The sequence below is a fragment of the Heterodontus francisci genome, chromosome 8 (genome assembly GCF_036365525.1).
Source record: "Heterodontus francisci isolate sHetFra1 chromosome 8, sHetFra1.hap1, whole genome shotgun sequence".
In the NCBI taxonomy this organism is placed as follows: domain Eukaryota; kingdom Metazoa; phylum Chordata; class Chondrichthyes; order Heterodontiformes; family Heterodontidae; genus Heterodontus; species Heterodontus francisci.
This window is the reverse complement of record NC_090378.1, coordinates 62973892-62990713: the sequence shown is the minus strand read 5'-3', so window position 1 is coordinate 62990713 and position 16822 is coordinate 62973892. Positions and strand designations below refer to the sequence as shown.

The 16822-nt window shown below is 42.6% G+C and overlaps 1 protein-coding gene across 1 annotated transcript in view; it reads right to left on the bottom strand.

The window, feature by feature from the left end:
* Positions 1-16822, bottom strand: part of podn (podocan) — a 65445-nt gene that overhangs the window by 25353 nt on the left and 23270 nt on the right. The window contains exon 4 of the mRNA XM_068036427.1: positions 6844-6908. Within this exon, the coding sequence (XP_067892528.1) occupies positions 6844-6908 (65 nt within the window). The remainder of the gene's footprint in view (positions 1-6843; positions 6909-16822) is intronic.

Sequence of the window (16822 nt, the reverse complement as noted above, 5' to 3'; positions counted from 1 at the left end):
AGACTGGCAAGGGGGGGAGGGTGGGGGGGTTGGTCGTGAAATCCAGGGGCTGGGGCTCCCGGGGGGGGGTAAAGATGTTCCCAGCGGGGATCCTCCATGGGCCACAAATTGCCCACAGACAAGGGACCCCTCCCCCCCCCCACCCACCCCAAAGCTTGCAGCAAGGGCACCTCGTGTTGCAAGGCATCCTCTCCACACGGCCATAATAGGCCACTTTAAGGGCTACAATTGGCCTCTTTGTGGGGGGGGGGGGGGTACAGCTATCATCAGCCTTTCCTGCCCCTGGGAAGATCGCGTGGTGATGGGGAGGCGACTGGGCCTCTGCCCTGCTGCCCCCCCGCCCCCGCCACCCATTGCGATACTCTGCTCTCCACCCCCCCTCCCCCCCCACTTCAGGGGTCCCATAAAATCCCGGCCATGGTAAAAGATCACATATGCTTTCTGGGAGCTTTGACTGCAGTATTCCTATAAACTATTATAGATGATGTGTGCTTGGAATTGTTTTAAGTCAATGTACAATGGATGATTTTAATTATGGCCCGGATTCTGCATAAAAATAATGGTGAGGCTATTAGCGCTCACCGGTAAATTGTACAGCAACGTGCAAAGTTAAACAAGGAAATCAGGAAGTTGCTGTCTGACTTGCCCTGCTCCTCCAGAAGCTTCACTGTAACAGTATCTCACCAAAAAGACTCAATGTTCAACTAAATGGAAGGACGTGAAGTTGCAGGGCTTACCCATTTTATACCCACTAAACAAGCTCTAAAATGAGCTTGTCCATTCAAGTGTAAGCAAATTTTAAATGGTGTGCTAAGTCTTAATTACTGTCAAACAACCTCCCTGGCACTAAAAAAAATAACTTTTACAGAATTACAGAATTGTTACAGTGCAGAAGGAGGCTATTCAGCCCATCATGTCTGCACTGGCTCTCTGAAAGAGCAATTCATTCAGTTCCATTCCTCTGCCTTCGCCTTGTAACCCTGCACATTCTTCCTTTTCATACAACAGTCTAATTCCCTTCTGAATGCTTCAATTGAACCTGCCTCCATCACACTCCCATGCGCCTCCAGCACATTCCAGACCCTAACAACTCTGTGTGAAAAAGTTTTTCCTCATGTCACTTTTGCTTTGGGTGGCGCAATGGTTAGCACCGCAGCCTCACAGCTCCAGTGACCTGGGTTCAATTCTAGATACTACCTATGCAGAGTTTGCAAGTTCTCCCTGTGACTGCGTGGGTTTCCGCCAGGTGCATTGGTTTCCTCCCACAGCCAAAGACTTGCAGGTTGATAGGTAAATTGGCCATTGTAAATTGCCCCTAGTGTAGGTAGGTAGTAGGAGAATTGTGGGAATGTGGTAGGGAATATGGGATTAATGTAGGATTAGTATAAATGGGTGGTTGATGGTTGGCACAGACTCAGTGGGCTGAAGGGCCTGTTTCAGTGCTGTATGACTCTATGCTTCTCTTACCAAATACTTTAAATCTGCGCCCTCTCGTTCTCAATCCTTTCACGAGTGGAAACAGTTTCTCTATTTCCTCTGTACAGACCCTTCAATTTTGAATACCTCTATCAAACCACTTCTCAGGCTTCTCTTCTCCAAGGGAAACAGTCTTAACCTCTCCAATCTAACTTCATAACTGAAGTACTTCCTCCCCTGAACCATTCTCGTGAATCTTTTCTGTCCTCTCTCCAATGCCCTCACATCTTTCCTAAAGTGTAGCGCCCAGAACTGGACGTAGTACTCCAGCTGAGACCGAACTAGTGTCTTATACAAGTTCAACATAACTTCCTTGCTCTTGTACTCTATGGCCCATTTAATAAAGCCCAGGATACTGTATGCTTTATTAATTGCTCTCTCAACCTGTCCTGTCACCTTCAATGACTTATGCACAGATACACCCAGGTCCCTCTGCTCCTGCACCCACTTTAGAATTTTACCCTTTATTCTATATTGTCTCTCCATGTTCTTCCTGCCAAAATGGATCACTTCACGTTTCTCTGCGTTGAATTTCATCTGTCACCTGTCTGCCCATTCCACCAACTTTTCTATGCCTTTTGGAGTTCTACACTATCCTCCAAGTGTAGAGTCTCATTCCTTCAGATTTTAATTATTGTTAGAGATCTTTAAAATATGTAGATAATTATTTTAAAATTCTTCTTTCTGTCTCTTTTATCTTTCTTAATCCAGTCTTTCTTTCCCTCTATTTTGCTTTCTGAACCTGATTTGACACTAAATTAACTATTTTAACTTACACTTCCTGCTTTAGGCTGCCTGTCTTAGTAAAAAATCTTTAATCTGATTAGTTAAGGAGACACACAATTGCTTGTCCTGCTCACACAGATTCTAGATCCCTTGTATAAGATGCTGCACTGTTTTGACTCTCTAATAATTGCAAGTTGCAGTCTAAAAGCCCATAGAAAGACCATGTGCAAGTGTAAGTGTAATGAAAGGCGAGTTGTTTGTTTGTCACTGACTGCAAAATCCAGGTCATTGTTTTTTGCAAGGAGCTATATTGGTGCAAATTAATATTGCTAGTATCAGGCAAAACTATCTTTAAATATTTGTACTTGTGTAACAAATAGGGAACTATATGTAGAAATATGGTAGGGTCATTGATCCTTGCAACACCAAAGAACTGCTACATTTTTAATGACACTACAAACAGTTAATTGAAATTGTATTATCTATGTGTTGAGCAGCCATTCCTCCCTTGCCCTGAGCACTAACAGCAGAGGTGCAAGGCCATGGTACTTATAAACTTATATATAGTTATATAATATAAATAACTTTTTAAATTTAAATTTAAATGCAATGTTAATGATATATAGTTAATCAAATTTTTTCTTGAACCAATATTCTCCAATAGCTTTACTTTGGCATCAATGAGAATATTCGCTAAAAATTTTGGAGGAACAGGAAAAGGACCTCAGTGGTGCTGGGGGTTGCAAAGATACAAATCTATGATCTACCTCTCAGCAGCCTACCAACATGCTGCCTCATCATTTACCTCCATCGATACAATCTTCACCATACAGCAACATCTTTTACCTTTACCAAGGTTATTATTTAACACATTAGGGGCAGAAGTTATAAAATAGAATCATAACAGCAGCTATAGATATGGATGTAATTTTAATCCAATCTATCAAGTTTAGCAGCAGAAATCCAATTTTTTTCTCTCTTTACCATTTCCCACAAGCTTGGCTTCCTCATAACTGACATGCGTTACCAATCCTCATTCATCTGCACCCAATTGGACAGCACTCTGTAACCAATTTTTACAGAAACTGTTGTTTGGCTTGCAGCCCTTCAAGATATCCAAACACCATGTTTACTGCATCAAACATTGCCATGTGTTGACTACAACTTTGTTGCTTTACTAAGATATTCTAGACATTTGTTACTCTCCAGCTAAACACAAACATTAAAACTACTTTTATGAAGCAATCATTCAGTCTTAGCATCCTTTCTCCATCTTTCATATAGATTGATTTTACATGAAATTCATATCTTGGCCTTAGCTGCAGTTACTGACAAAATACTTTCACTAAACCACTAAGAACTACAGAGTCTGCAAAATTTTGTCTCAAGGGCAATTAGGACTGGGCAATAAATGCTGGCCTTGCCAGCGACGCCCACATCCCATGAAAAAATAAAACAAAACTGAAGTATCTACAAAAGACATAAATTTAACAATTCTTGTTGGTTCATGCTATATAGGCATAATCAAACACAATGCACTAATTATGTAGAAATATTTCTAAATGGCATCAAATATATAGCAGATATGTGGTCAGTGAATACTGAATATGGAACAGTATTCCTGATAATGCAGCTGCAACAGAACCCTCTGGAAAAAGTTAGAAATGAATCATTTTATGGTCGTCATTGTGGAATATTTTCTGTACTCCTTGGTTGCCTGCCATGTGTTCTGTTTATGTCATGAAATTGAAGCTCTTCCAACATTTTGAAACTGTTTTAATTTCCAGTAGTTCTTGTTCAATGTTTTTCTTTTCCGCCTGCGGTTTCCCTGAGCTACATAACTTCCCTGGGCGAGGAGAATGTGGAGAACTAATCCCTGGGCTCTGCCTTTACTGTATAACAGCTGGTATATAGGGTGTGTGCAAAAGGTGGCAAGGGATGATGCATTTCCCATTCCCTACTGCTGTGCAGATGCCTGGTATCACTTGGCATCACTACCCAACAGCACAGTTGAGATCAGGAGTTCAGTATGTGGAGGACCACAAGGGTGAACCCATGTCCCACCACTCTGCGGCACTGTGCCAATGTGCCACTCTGAAATCACTTCCAATCTTTGTTTTACCAGTGAATCCTTTCCATGTAAGTGGAATGATGTTGGCAGCACCAGGTGAAAAAATCATTCACCATCATATGCAGCATTGTTAGAACCCAAGTAGTCCCATCTGCTGGTTTATTTCTGTTAGCTGAATGCTCTTTTACAGTGGTTCATGAGATCATTTTATGGCATAAATAGAGACCACTTGAGGGTAAGCCATGAATACAGAATTTACGAGTGAGTGGAACTAAATTCAGCTGTAGTGCAAGGTCAAGTGAGTAGGGTAGAAGAAGATTTATATCTATACATATATCATATACTATCATGTTACTCAGAAACATCTTGCATATAATGAATTTAAATGGCTGTTATATAGGTAAACACAGTAGCCATTGTGTGCACCAAGATCACACAAATGTCAATGAAATGATCGACCAGTTAATCCATTTTTGAGGTACTGGTTGAGGGAGCAATAGGATAGTGGAAAAACTCTCTGCTCTTCTTTGAACTGTCTCAGAAGATCTTTCATGTCCACCTGAAGCATTGGAATGGGAAGACAGTATCTCAGTCTAACATCTCATCCAAAGGATCACACCTTAGACATTTGCTCACCATCACAATAAGATTCATATTTATTAGCTTGTCATTAAGTATTTTGTTTATAATGTAAGTATTAACTTAGATATAAGAACATTTAAATTTTACTACTGTACCAACTTTACTTAATTAAATTATTATAAACACAGATGGCCCTTTAATATCTCCCATGTCTTTACGTGACGTAGCTTTCACCTCTGTTGAAGATTTTGTCCATTTTATCTTGAAAAACCTGTTAGTGAGGATTAAAGTTAAAAATTATGGGCAGATACAGCCCCGATAACTGTATGTATTCTCTTTTGCTTGGTGACAGCATGTACCATTTTTTCTCCCTTTATCGCTGGTCTCCTTGGGCCATGACACCAACTGTGGACAAGATGGCAACAGGCCAACCTATGTCCAAATCCATTTCAATAGCATTACGCACAACCTGAGAGGAAGGAAGCCTCTGGCCTCTACTCAACAGTCCCACAACAACATGACTGAGATCAGAGGTGTGGGGAAATTATGGGTGCAGACCTACATCCCACTACTCCATCATATCAATTAAAATTGCTCTGGAACTGAGTCAAGGAGCATTTCAAGCAGCTGAATATAAAAATTGGCTACTTTTTAATTTTGAAAATAATTTAAAATTATGCTTTATTAATGTTGAGCAAATTGATGAGTAATCTATCTGATTAACATTTTTCAACATTTTTATTAATAGAAAGACAGCAAATAATTACATAAATCTAACTTATATTCTATCATTTTTTATTCTGAACAGTAGCTGGTCTGAGTTCTAATATAAAGGGAAATGGATGGTACAATTAGTTAGTATTAAGTGATAATATTTAGTGAATTTTAGAGCTCTTCAAAGATGGCAGATATCAATGTTCTAAAATTGAACTCTTTCCATTTTTGTGCCAAGACCAAGGGCTTGATTTTTAGGCTCCGCTGAGGCTGGGATCAGAGACAGACATGCCAGTTCCTTGGCTCTATCTTGCCCCAAGGCCATTTTTATGGAGGCGGGACAGGGGCGTATGGCAGGGCTACCCGCCCACATGTGACAGGTAGCCAATCAGGCTCATTAAGGGCATATTAAGGGTAATTAAAGGAGTCTGACTGGGATTTTCCAGTCAGCCTCCAAGTCCCCGCAGGGGCAGGGGCCGGTTTAACTGACTAGAGGTGGCCTGCCAGCGCGAGACCTGGAGGCCAGCATTCCAGGTAGGCCTAGATCCTTCCATGCCTGCTTTGTTGCTGCAGCAGCTGCAGGCTGCCCTGCAGAGGGACTTCCCTCAACCCACACCCACCTCCCCCACAGTGGTGACCTGGCCGCAAAAGCCATTTTTTAATTAAAAATTTAATGTTGGAGAGAGGGTGCCTCCATTTTGAAGCACCCTCTCCCTTACTTACCTTCCATTGCAGCCTGCTGCTCCTTTCAAGCTGGATGGCCTCTGATTGGCCCTTGAGCTACAAGGGCCTGCCTGACCTCCATAATTAGACGGTGATCCCACCCTCTGGCCATTAATTGGCTGCCCTGGGGAAAATCACAATGACTGTTTCCCACACAGTGTGGGCTTCTGACCTATATTTCATCCAGGTTCAGAAATGCACAGAGAAAATCTTGCCCCAAGCACTCCAGGTCTAGGCACAACAGGTTTAGAAGGTACCTCAGCAATGTGCCATATTCTTAAACAGCTTATCGGAGGAGATTGCTATTTTACAGTCATATAGTCATAGAGTGGATAGTTTTGTGGTACCGTCTTGCAGCCCTTTGAACTCGGTTGAGATACTTCTAAATTCATTTCATTCAGGACCATGAAAGCCAATAGATAGAAGAGGCTTTTATCCCTGGGCTAGATTTATGCCTGATGAAAAGGACAATGTTATAATGTACTTTTATTTGGCTTGAATTTAATTAAATAGTATTCAGATAATCTCATGAAACTGTCCAAAATTTTTACCTTATTGTTCGCCAGGTATAAATACAGCAAGTTCTCAAGAGAACAAAATGCATCATCTGGAAGCCCTTCAAAAAATCAAAAAATGGAAAATTCAATCACCAACCTTTTGACATTAGAGTCGCTTAATTCATCATATCGGATAATTCAATTTGTTAAATTACTACTTTTCTGCATTATTTATATTTCTTATTTCATTTTTTGGATAAATCAGGTTATTTGTATAAAATAAACTATTATGAGTAGACTGTAATACTTTACCTTCTTTTATTCAGTGATCTTAGACGTTTTCTCAATGAAATGGTACCAAATACATGTCTAATATTAGATAAAAGCAAAATAGTGCGAATATTGAAATCTGAAATAAAAACAGAAAGTGCTGGAAATACTCAGCATGTCTGGCAGCATCTGTGGAGAGAGAAGCAGTGTTTCATCAGAAGTTCTGATGAAAGGTCACAGACCTGAAACATTAACTCTGTTTCTCTCTCCACAGATGCTGCCAGACCTGCTGAGTATTTCCAGCACTTTCTGTCTAATATTAGGGACTGCATTTTAAAAGCCCACCGTCAACATAGGCAGCGGGCAGAAAAATTTGGGGCCCGCACACATTCCAAATGCGGCGGCTCATTAGCATGGCTGGGGTGGTGGCCCCAACCCCCCCCCCCCCCCACCCGATGACTTGGAGGGGGTGGGCGAGCCGTCCCCAGCAACGGAGACCGGCGCCAATGCACAGGCGCCGGACGCCATTTTTAAAGGGCTTACAGCCCTCAATGACCATTAAAATTTTTAAAGACACAATAACTGTAAAGTTTATAAAAATGAATCAAATAATCTTTCCATATCCTCTCCCAGCCCCCCAATGGCATTACTCATCATTCCTGCACCCCCACCTCCCCAACACCAACCCCGGAATACCTACCGTGAATATTTGACCTTTACCCCGCAAAGTTCAGACCTTAATCCTTTACCCCCTTCCCATTAGCTCCGCGACCAATCGGAAGAATTTGACATCACTTCCCCTCCCTCCCCCCCACCCCCCGCACTGAGAAGAGTACATCCTCCCCCCTCCCCACAGGTGTCGTGCCTCGTTTCCCCGAACAGGGATTCGACGGCATGGCATTGCCGACCACCGGAATGAAGATCCCAACCTGATGTCACAATTGCTGTGGCCTGCACATTAATTAATGGCAAGTACCCATTTGCATATTATAATGCAGGTCCTGTTGGTGAGTGGCGGGGTGGCCGCCATGAGGCCTTGCCGCTGCCGCCGAGATCGGGACGGGCTCTGCCGGCATCGGGGTCGGTGGCGGGCCTCATCCGTTGCAATCCTCATGCCCCTCCTGCCACCGTTCCTGACATCGGAAACCCTATAAAATCCAGCCCTCGATGTCTGAAAATCAAGAAGTAATGACTAGGTTTGGATTTGAACCATTTACAGATTCTAGGAGAAAAGAAATCTTTGCGTGAAGGAATTAAACATCTTCAGATCTTCCAAATGAATGACATACAGTAAGATTAGGAGATGGTGCAAGGAGTATTGATTTCAACACAGTGAAGATACAGAGAGGAACAGCATGAGGAATGGAATATTTGAATGCAATAGAATCATTTGTTACAAAAATGTGGTCATCTCGCTTATCATTGGGATGAAAATTATATTCAGTTGTTCTGTTCTGTTCTTAGCCCTTTTCTGTACAAATAGACTGCTTCATTAAATAATCATAATAACTTGTGATGTCATTTGATGCGGTCCACATTTGCTCTGCACTGATGGAACAATCACCACTATTCCTCTCATAATAAAGGACACAATAATTTGTTCTGATGTGTTTCCCTCAACATTGTAATGGTACTATTAAAATATTTTACATAATGAACAAAATGGTTCTGAGAATCTAGTTTTGATTGCACTGTGCTGTTGTAAGCAGATGTCAAGTGGAAAGGAATGAAACTGGAGGGGCAATCAACAATGGCATGCTTTTGAATATTTGTGAGTGAATGGCTGCACAGAAGTGTCACTGGGCACACCCATAAGTGGACTTCTATGCCCCACGATCAGGAGCTAATCTTACTACCAATATTTAATCATATGATAACGTGAACCAAGTTCATTAAATTAGGATCCCTTGTGTGTCCTGGCTACTGCGTGTTTTTCCTACCTTTCTGGGAGATGGACTGATCAGTATGCTTGTGAGATGAGACAGATTGCAAACCAACAAACTGCTTCATTTTACATGTAATACATGAACAAGTAGAATGCAGTTTAAAGTGAATTTCATTCTATTTCATATCACGCCTCATAAACTGTCAAGTAACAAGTCGATCACCCTATCACTATTAATGCAATATACTCTACTGACTAGCACTAATTTTTACTAATATGGAGCACATGAGCACATAATCTAATTTTTGGGTAATTTAAGGGAGTAAATTAAGGGTAAGTCATGGCAGGGCAGCTCGGCAGCGTGGAATGCACCTCCTGTGCAATGTGGGAAGTCAGGGACACTTCCAGTGTCCAGGGCGAACACGTGTGCAGGAGGTGTCTCCAGCTGCAGCTACCCGAAATCCACGTTTCGGATCTGGAGCAGCGGCTGGGGACAATGTGGATCATCTGCGAGGCTGAGATTATCGTGGATAGCACATACAGGGAGGTGGTCACACCACAGGTAAAGACTGCTTAGGCAGAAAGGGAATGGGTGACCGCCAGGCAGAGTAGAAGAACTAGGCAGGTAGTGGAGGAGTCCCCTGGGTCCATCTCCCTATCTAACAGATTTTCCGCTTTGGATACTGTTGGGGGAGATAGCTTCTCAGGGGAATGCAGCAAGAGCCAAATCTGTGGCACCACGGATGGCTTAGTTGCACAAGAGGGGAGGAAAAGGAGTGGGAGAGCGATAGTGATAGGGAATTCTAAGGGTACAGATAGGCATTTCTATGGCCGCAAACGTGACTCCAGGATGGTATGTTGCCTCCCTGGTGCTAGGGTCAAGGATGTCACGGAGCAGCTGCAGGACATTCTGAAGGGGGAGGGTGAACAGTCAGAGGTCGTGGTTCACATTGGTACCAACGACATAGGTGGAAAGAAGGATGAGGTCCTGCAACAAGAATTTAGGGAGCTAGGTAGCAGATTAAAAAGCAGGACCTGAAAGTTTGTAATCTCTGGATTACTCCCAGTGCCACGTGCCAGTGAGTATAGGAATAGGAGGATAGAGCAGATGAATGCATGGCTGAAGAAATGGTGCAGGAAGGAGGGCTTTAGTTTCCTGGATCACTGGGTCTGTTTCTGGCGAAGGTGGGACCTGTACAACTTGGATGGTTGCACCTGAACTGGAATGGGACCAACATTCTTGCTGGGAGGTTTGCTAGTGCTGTTGGGGGGTGGTTTAAACTAATTTGGCAGGGGGATGGGATACAGAGTGGAGGTACAGTAGGGGGTGATGCACAGCCAAATATAGAAGAGAAACTGTCAGTCTGGAAGGCAGAGTAAATATAGACCTGTTAAGGCACAAGCGAATAATGCAAGGCTGGATTGCATCTATTTTAACACAAGGAGTCTTACTAATAAGGCAGATGAATTGAGCGCATTGATCAACACATGGGAATATGATATTATTGCTATCACAGAGACACGGTTGAGGGAAGGGCAGGACTGGCAGCTCAATATTCCAGGGTATAGAATATTCACGCATGACAGGGGAGTGTGTAAAAGAGGATGTGGCATTGCACTGTTGATCAAGGAGTCAATTACTGCAGTAAGGAGGGATGATATCTCAGAAGGTTCCTCAAATGAGGCCATATGGGTAGAACTTAAAAACAAAAAGGGGGCAATTGCTTGGCTGGGAGTGTACTACAGGCCTCCAAACAGTCAGGGAGAGATAGAGGAGCAGATATGTAGGCAAATCTCAGAGAGGTGTAAAAATAATAGGGTAATAATAGTAGGGGATTTCAACTTTCCCAATATCAACTGGGATAGTCTTAGTGCAAAAGGCTTAAAGGGGGCGGAATTCTTAAAGTGCATACAGGAGAGCTTTTTGAGCCAGGATGTGGAAAGTCCTACAAGAGAGGGGCTGTACTGGACCTAATCCTAGGGAATGAAGCTGGACAAGTGGTAGAAGTGTCAGTTGGGGATCATTTCGGGTCTAGTGACCATAACTCTGTAAGATTTAAGGTAATTATGGAAAAGGACAAAGAGGGGCCGGAAATAAAGTACTGAATTGGGGGAAGGCCGATTTCAATATGATAAAACAGAATCTGGTTAAAGTGGACTGGGAGCAAATACTTGTAGGAAAGTCTAAATCATATCAGTGGGAGTCATTCAAAAAGGAAATAGTGAGAGTGCAGGGCCAGCATGTTCCCATAAAGGTGAAGGGTAGGACCAACAAGTCCAGGGAACCCTGGATGTCAAGGGATATAGAAGATTGGATAAGGACAAAAAAGGAGGCTTATGGCAGATTCAGAGCGCTGAAAACAGCGGACGCACTAGAGGAGTATAGAAAGTGTACGGGGGTACTTAAAAAAGTAATTAGGAGAGCGAAGAGGGGACATGAAAAAACACTGGTGGGCAAGATAAAGGAAAATCCCAAGCGTTTTATAAGTATATTAAGGGCAAGAGGATAACCAGGGAAAGAGTAGGGCCCGTTAGGAACCAAAGTGGCAATCTGTGTGTGGAGCCGGAGGACATAGGTGAGGTTTTAAATGATTACTTATTATCTGTGTTCACTATGGAGAAGGACGATGTAGGTGTAGAGATCAGAGAGGGGGATTGTGATATACTTGAACAAATTAGCATTGAAAGGGAGGAAGTATTCACCGTTTTAGCGGGCTTAAAAGTGGATCAATCCTCAGGCCCAGATGAGGTGTATCCCAGGCTGTTATGTGAGGCAAGGGAGAAGATAGCAGGGGCTCTGACACAAATTTTCAAATCCTCTCTGGCCACAAGAGAGGTACCAGAGAATTGGAGGACAGCGAATGTGGTACCATTATTCAAGAAGGGTAGCAAGGATAAACCAGGTAATTACAGGCCAGTGAGTCTAACATCAGTGGTAGGGAAACTATTGGAAAAAATTCTGAGGGACAGGATTAATCTCCACTGGAGAGGCAGGGAATAATCAGGGATAGTCAGCATGGCTTTATCACAGGGAGATCATGTCTAACAAACTTGACTGAATTTTTCGAGGAGGTGACAATGTGTAGATGAGGGTAAAGCAGTTGATGTAGTCTACATGGACTTCAGTGAGGCTTTTGATAAGGTCCCGCAGGGGAGATTGGTTAAGAAAGTAAGAGCCCATGGGATCCTGGGCAATTTGGCAAATTGGATCGCAAATTGGCTTAGTGACAGGAGGCAGAGGGTGATGGTCAAGGGTTGTTTTTGCTATTGGAAGCCTGTGACCAGTGGTGTACCGCAGGGATTGGTGCTGGGACCCTTGCTGTTTGTAGAGTACATTAATGATTTAGATGTGAATATAGGAGGTATGATCAGTAAGTTTGCAGATGACACGAAAATTGATGTCGTAAATAGTGAGGAGGAAAGCCTTAGATTACAGGACGATATAGATGGACTGGTAAAATGGGTGGAGCTGTGGCAAATGGAATTTAATCCTGAGAAATGTGAGGTGATGCATTTTGGGAGGACTAACAAGGCAAGGGAATATACAATGGATGGTCGACCCTGGGAGGTACAGAGGGTCAGAGGGACCTTGGTGTACTTGTCCATAGGTCACTGAAGGCAGCAGCACAGGTAGATAAGGTGGTTAGGAAGGCATATGGGATACTTGCCTTTATTAGCTGAGGCACAGAATATAGGAGCAGGGAGGTTATGATGGAGCTGTCTAAAATGCTAATTAGGCCACAGCTGGAGTACTGTGCACAGTTCTGGTCACCACACTATAGGAAGGATGTGATTGCACTGGAGAGGGTGCAGAGAAGATTCATCAGGATGTTGCCTGGGCTAGAGCATTTCAGCTATGAAGAGAGGCTGGATAGGCTAGGGTTGTTTTCCTTAGAGCAGAGACGCTGAGGGGAGACATGATTGAGGTATACAAAATTATGAGGGGCATTGATAGGATAGCTAGGAAGTAACTTTTTCCCTTAGCAGAGGGGTCAATAACCAGGGGCCATAGATTTAAGGTAAGGGGCAGGAGGTTTAGAGGGGATTTGAGGAAAAAAATAATTTCACCCAGAGGGTGGTTGGAATCTGGAAGACATTGCCTGAAGGGGTGATAGAAGCAGAAACCCTCACAACATTTAAGATTTATTTAGATGAGCACTTGAAACGCCATAGCATACAAGGCTATGGGCCAAGAGCTGGAAAATGGGATTAGAATAGATAGGTGCTTGATGGCCGGCACGGACACGATGGGCCAAAGGGCCTTTTTCTATGCTTTATAACTCTATGACATGCATCCATACCTCAACATGGAGGTTCTTTCAGTCTTGCTGTAGAGAAAGCTGTTTTCAAATCTAAATTTACTTCAGACTGCCTTCTTTTCAATTCAAAGGGAAAGCCTAAAGCTTGACCTCTGATTCCTCCCTTAGCTCAGTATTGAGGATTGGATTATTGTGCTGCCATTGAAAAACACCTTAAATTGGGAACCTGGCCTCCACCATGGTACCTACATGCTTGTTTAACCAAAATGCTCCTCAGTACCTTGCTCTACGGCAGCGAGGCCTGGACAACGTATGTCAGCCAAAAGCGACATCTCAACTCATTCCACCTTCGCTGCCTCCAGAGAACCCTTGGCATCAGGTGGCAGGACCGTATCTCCAATGCAGAAGTCCTTGAGGCGGCCAACATCCCCAGCATATACACCCTACTGAGCCACCGGTGCTTGAGATGGCTTGGCCATGTGAGCCGCATGGAAGATGGCAGGATTCCCAAGGACGCATTGTAAAGCGAGCTCGCCACTGGTATCAGACTCACCAGCCATCCATATCACCGCTTTAAAGACATCTGCAAATGCGACATGAAGTCCTGTGACATTGACCACAAGTTGTGGGACTCAGTAGCCAGTGATCGCCAGAGCTGGCAGACAGCCATAAAGGTGGGGCTAAAGACTGGCGAGTCGAAAAGACTTAGCAGTTGGCAGGAAAAAAGACAGAAGTGCAAGGAGAGAGGCAACTGTGTAACAGCCCCGACAACCAATTTTATTTGCAGCGCCTGTGAAAGAGTCTGTCACTCTAGAATTGGCCTTCATAGCCACTCAAGGGGCTGCTCCACAAGCCACTGACCACCTCTAGGCGCTTACCCATTGTCTCTCGAGACAAGGAGGCCAAAGAAGAAGAAGGATGTTCCACTGTGCTCAGTGAAGGGAAGTCATTGTAACATTACAAGTATGAATGTCCCTAAAATAAATTCCATTACCTCAAAACTGATAGGTTATGCAAGAAACACAATCCTATAAATATTCTGTTTGGCTCCAGCTAACAGGCTTAATCAACATTATCACATGGTTGTGTGTTATGGAAAGTTAACCCATTGTAACCCAGAAATGAACTTAATAGCAACACCGCAGAATAAATTAACTTGAAATTCTTCCTCGACCAAATAGGCAAAAATCTAAAACTATGACAATAATACACTCAAAAACAACATTTTCTCCGCGTCAGACAAGCTGTGAACTCAAAAGAATGTAAACATGATAAAGTGTTAAATTTGTGGCTTCATATTTGTGCAATACCTTTAAAGGGGAACCTTTGTTTAAGGGTAAATACACCAAATAATCGGGCTTATCCTGACATTAATTCTTTAGTGTAGGGTGGAATTATTTAACCACCTGAGGTGAATAACTTGTCCCCTCTTCCCCTGCCCCCTGAATTTATTATAAGTATGAAGGGTCTATAACAAATCTGTTTTTATATTAAAGGCAAATAGAAGCTGCTGGTACTCTTGAACATCATTATCATAAATCTTAAATATTGTGATCTTCAACACAACTATACCATTTATTAATTATTGTTGCAGAGAGAGAAGGAATAAATGTGATCAAGTATTTAGATCGTAGACACAAATTGAAACATTCCCTTTCTTGCTGATAAGAATTCACTGATATCTTAAAAACATTAATAACTAAATGGCTCCATCTCCACATTATGAGAAAAATTGGAATTTAGCTTTAAAAGAAACACACTGTTTGCATTTTAGAAATATATTCAAAAAATGGACTATACATGTGGCAACCCTAATGTAACTGGAGCCACAGTGGGTGATACTTGTCTTCAGCGGTAATGCAAAACAAAAACATGACGTTGGAAGAGAAAATTGGGCACAATGTAAAATGAGCTGCCGACTTACTAACGCCCATTTTGTGCTACCAAGCAAGACCAATTATATCCCCACAGAGTTCATTAATAACCTGAAGATAACATTGCAAGGAAAGATTCTTTCTTTTGGGCCTCCTTATCTCGAGAGACAATGGATACGCGCCTGGAGGTGGTCAGTGGTTTGTGAAGCAGCGCCTGGAGTGGCTATAAAGGCCAATTCTGGAGTGACAGGCTCTTCCACAGGTGCTGCAGAGAAATTTGTTTGTCGGGGCTGTGACAGCATTCTCCCTGGAGTACAGTTCTAGGTAGTGCTCAACCCAGCGGTCCATCTGTTTGCGTTGGTCAGTGATTATGTCCCCCGATTTAGATTTGAGGGGGGCGATCTTCTTGATGGTTGATAGAAGGAGTTAAAACCTGGTGGTAAATTTTGGGTGAAGAGGGCTATTACAATTTTATGACTATTTTAACCTATTAGTATTCAAAATTTTAATGTTTTGGTCTCCCTTGTAACCATGACAATACTAATAAGAATAGAAACCAGATTGTTTACATCTGGAATCAGTGGAAAGAAGAATTTGGCTAGTTGCGAGAAAGGAACACTGAGAACCTCCAGCTATCTGGAGCGCATGGTGATATATCCTGTTTGTGGTGCTAGTTTGAAAAGATGAAATGTGCATGTACTCTGTGTTTGGTACTTTCATTCTCATTTAAGGAAAAGCTTGTCACCTGATACCTGATCCTTCTCTCACCACCAGTCTCCAACCCTTCTATCTCAAGCTTTTCTCTGCTATCTTATCTTTCCCGAATTTATCAATATTACTCGGGGTCTTTAATCCTCTTCCATTCCTCTTAAGTTCCAAATATGTTTTCCTATATATTCATCCTGTTCCTTACATCTTCATTGTGTTGCAATCAGGACTTGTCACATCAACTCCTCTTGTCACATTTTCCCCCAATAACTTCAAAACTGTAAACCCCTTATCTCCTTTAATCTTCCCTTCCTTCTACAAGTAACAGGCTTTTAACACCTAAAAATTGCTTCATCTGACCACTACTTCCTGATTTATCACATCTTCACTCCAATTCTTTTCAACTTTGCTGGTGTCCTAAACAATGAATCTTGGCCCTTTTTCTCTATTGCAAAGACAGAGATTCCAGAATGTAATAGGATATGAATGAAAAAATAGTATTCTGTTCTTTTCTAATATTAATTATAGGACTATGGGATTGTTGGTGCAGAACGAGCTGCAGTGTTTTGGGTGTGGTCACCTTGTACTATCAATCATTGAGGTCTACTCAACACCCAATTGTGATGTCTCTCAGGACTGGAGTGAGGTTTAGCCAGGTTTGGTATAAGATATGTGAGACAGAGACTGCAGGCTGTTGAACATAATGGAGTCTTCTTTATTCCATTTTACTTTCACTTTTCCTTAGCTAGCATATGTGTTTTACAGCACCTCCAAGTTTACAGAATACACAATGCAATTGCAATTTCAAAACACTACACTACACCAATCTGTACAGCACCCCATAGTGCAGGTTGCAGGTGATTTGAGCAAGTTGAGATTGTACACCACCTGTGTACAAAGTTAATCAAGGTCCCAGATTCTATTCAAATGCAAGGAGCTCCCAATAAAGTATTGGAACATGTGAGAAGTGCTCCAGTCAGTGCCCATTTCAAAAAGGTGCTTCAAGAGTGGGCTGTAAAAAACCCTCTGTTTTCTAG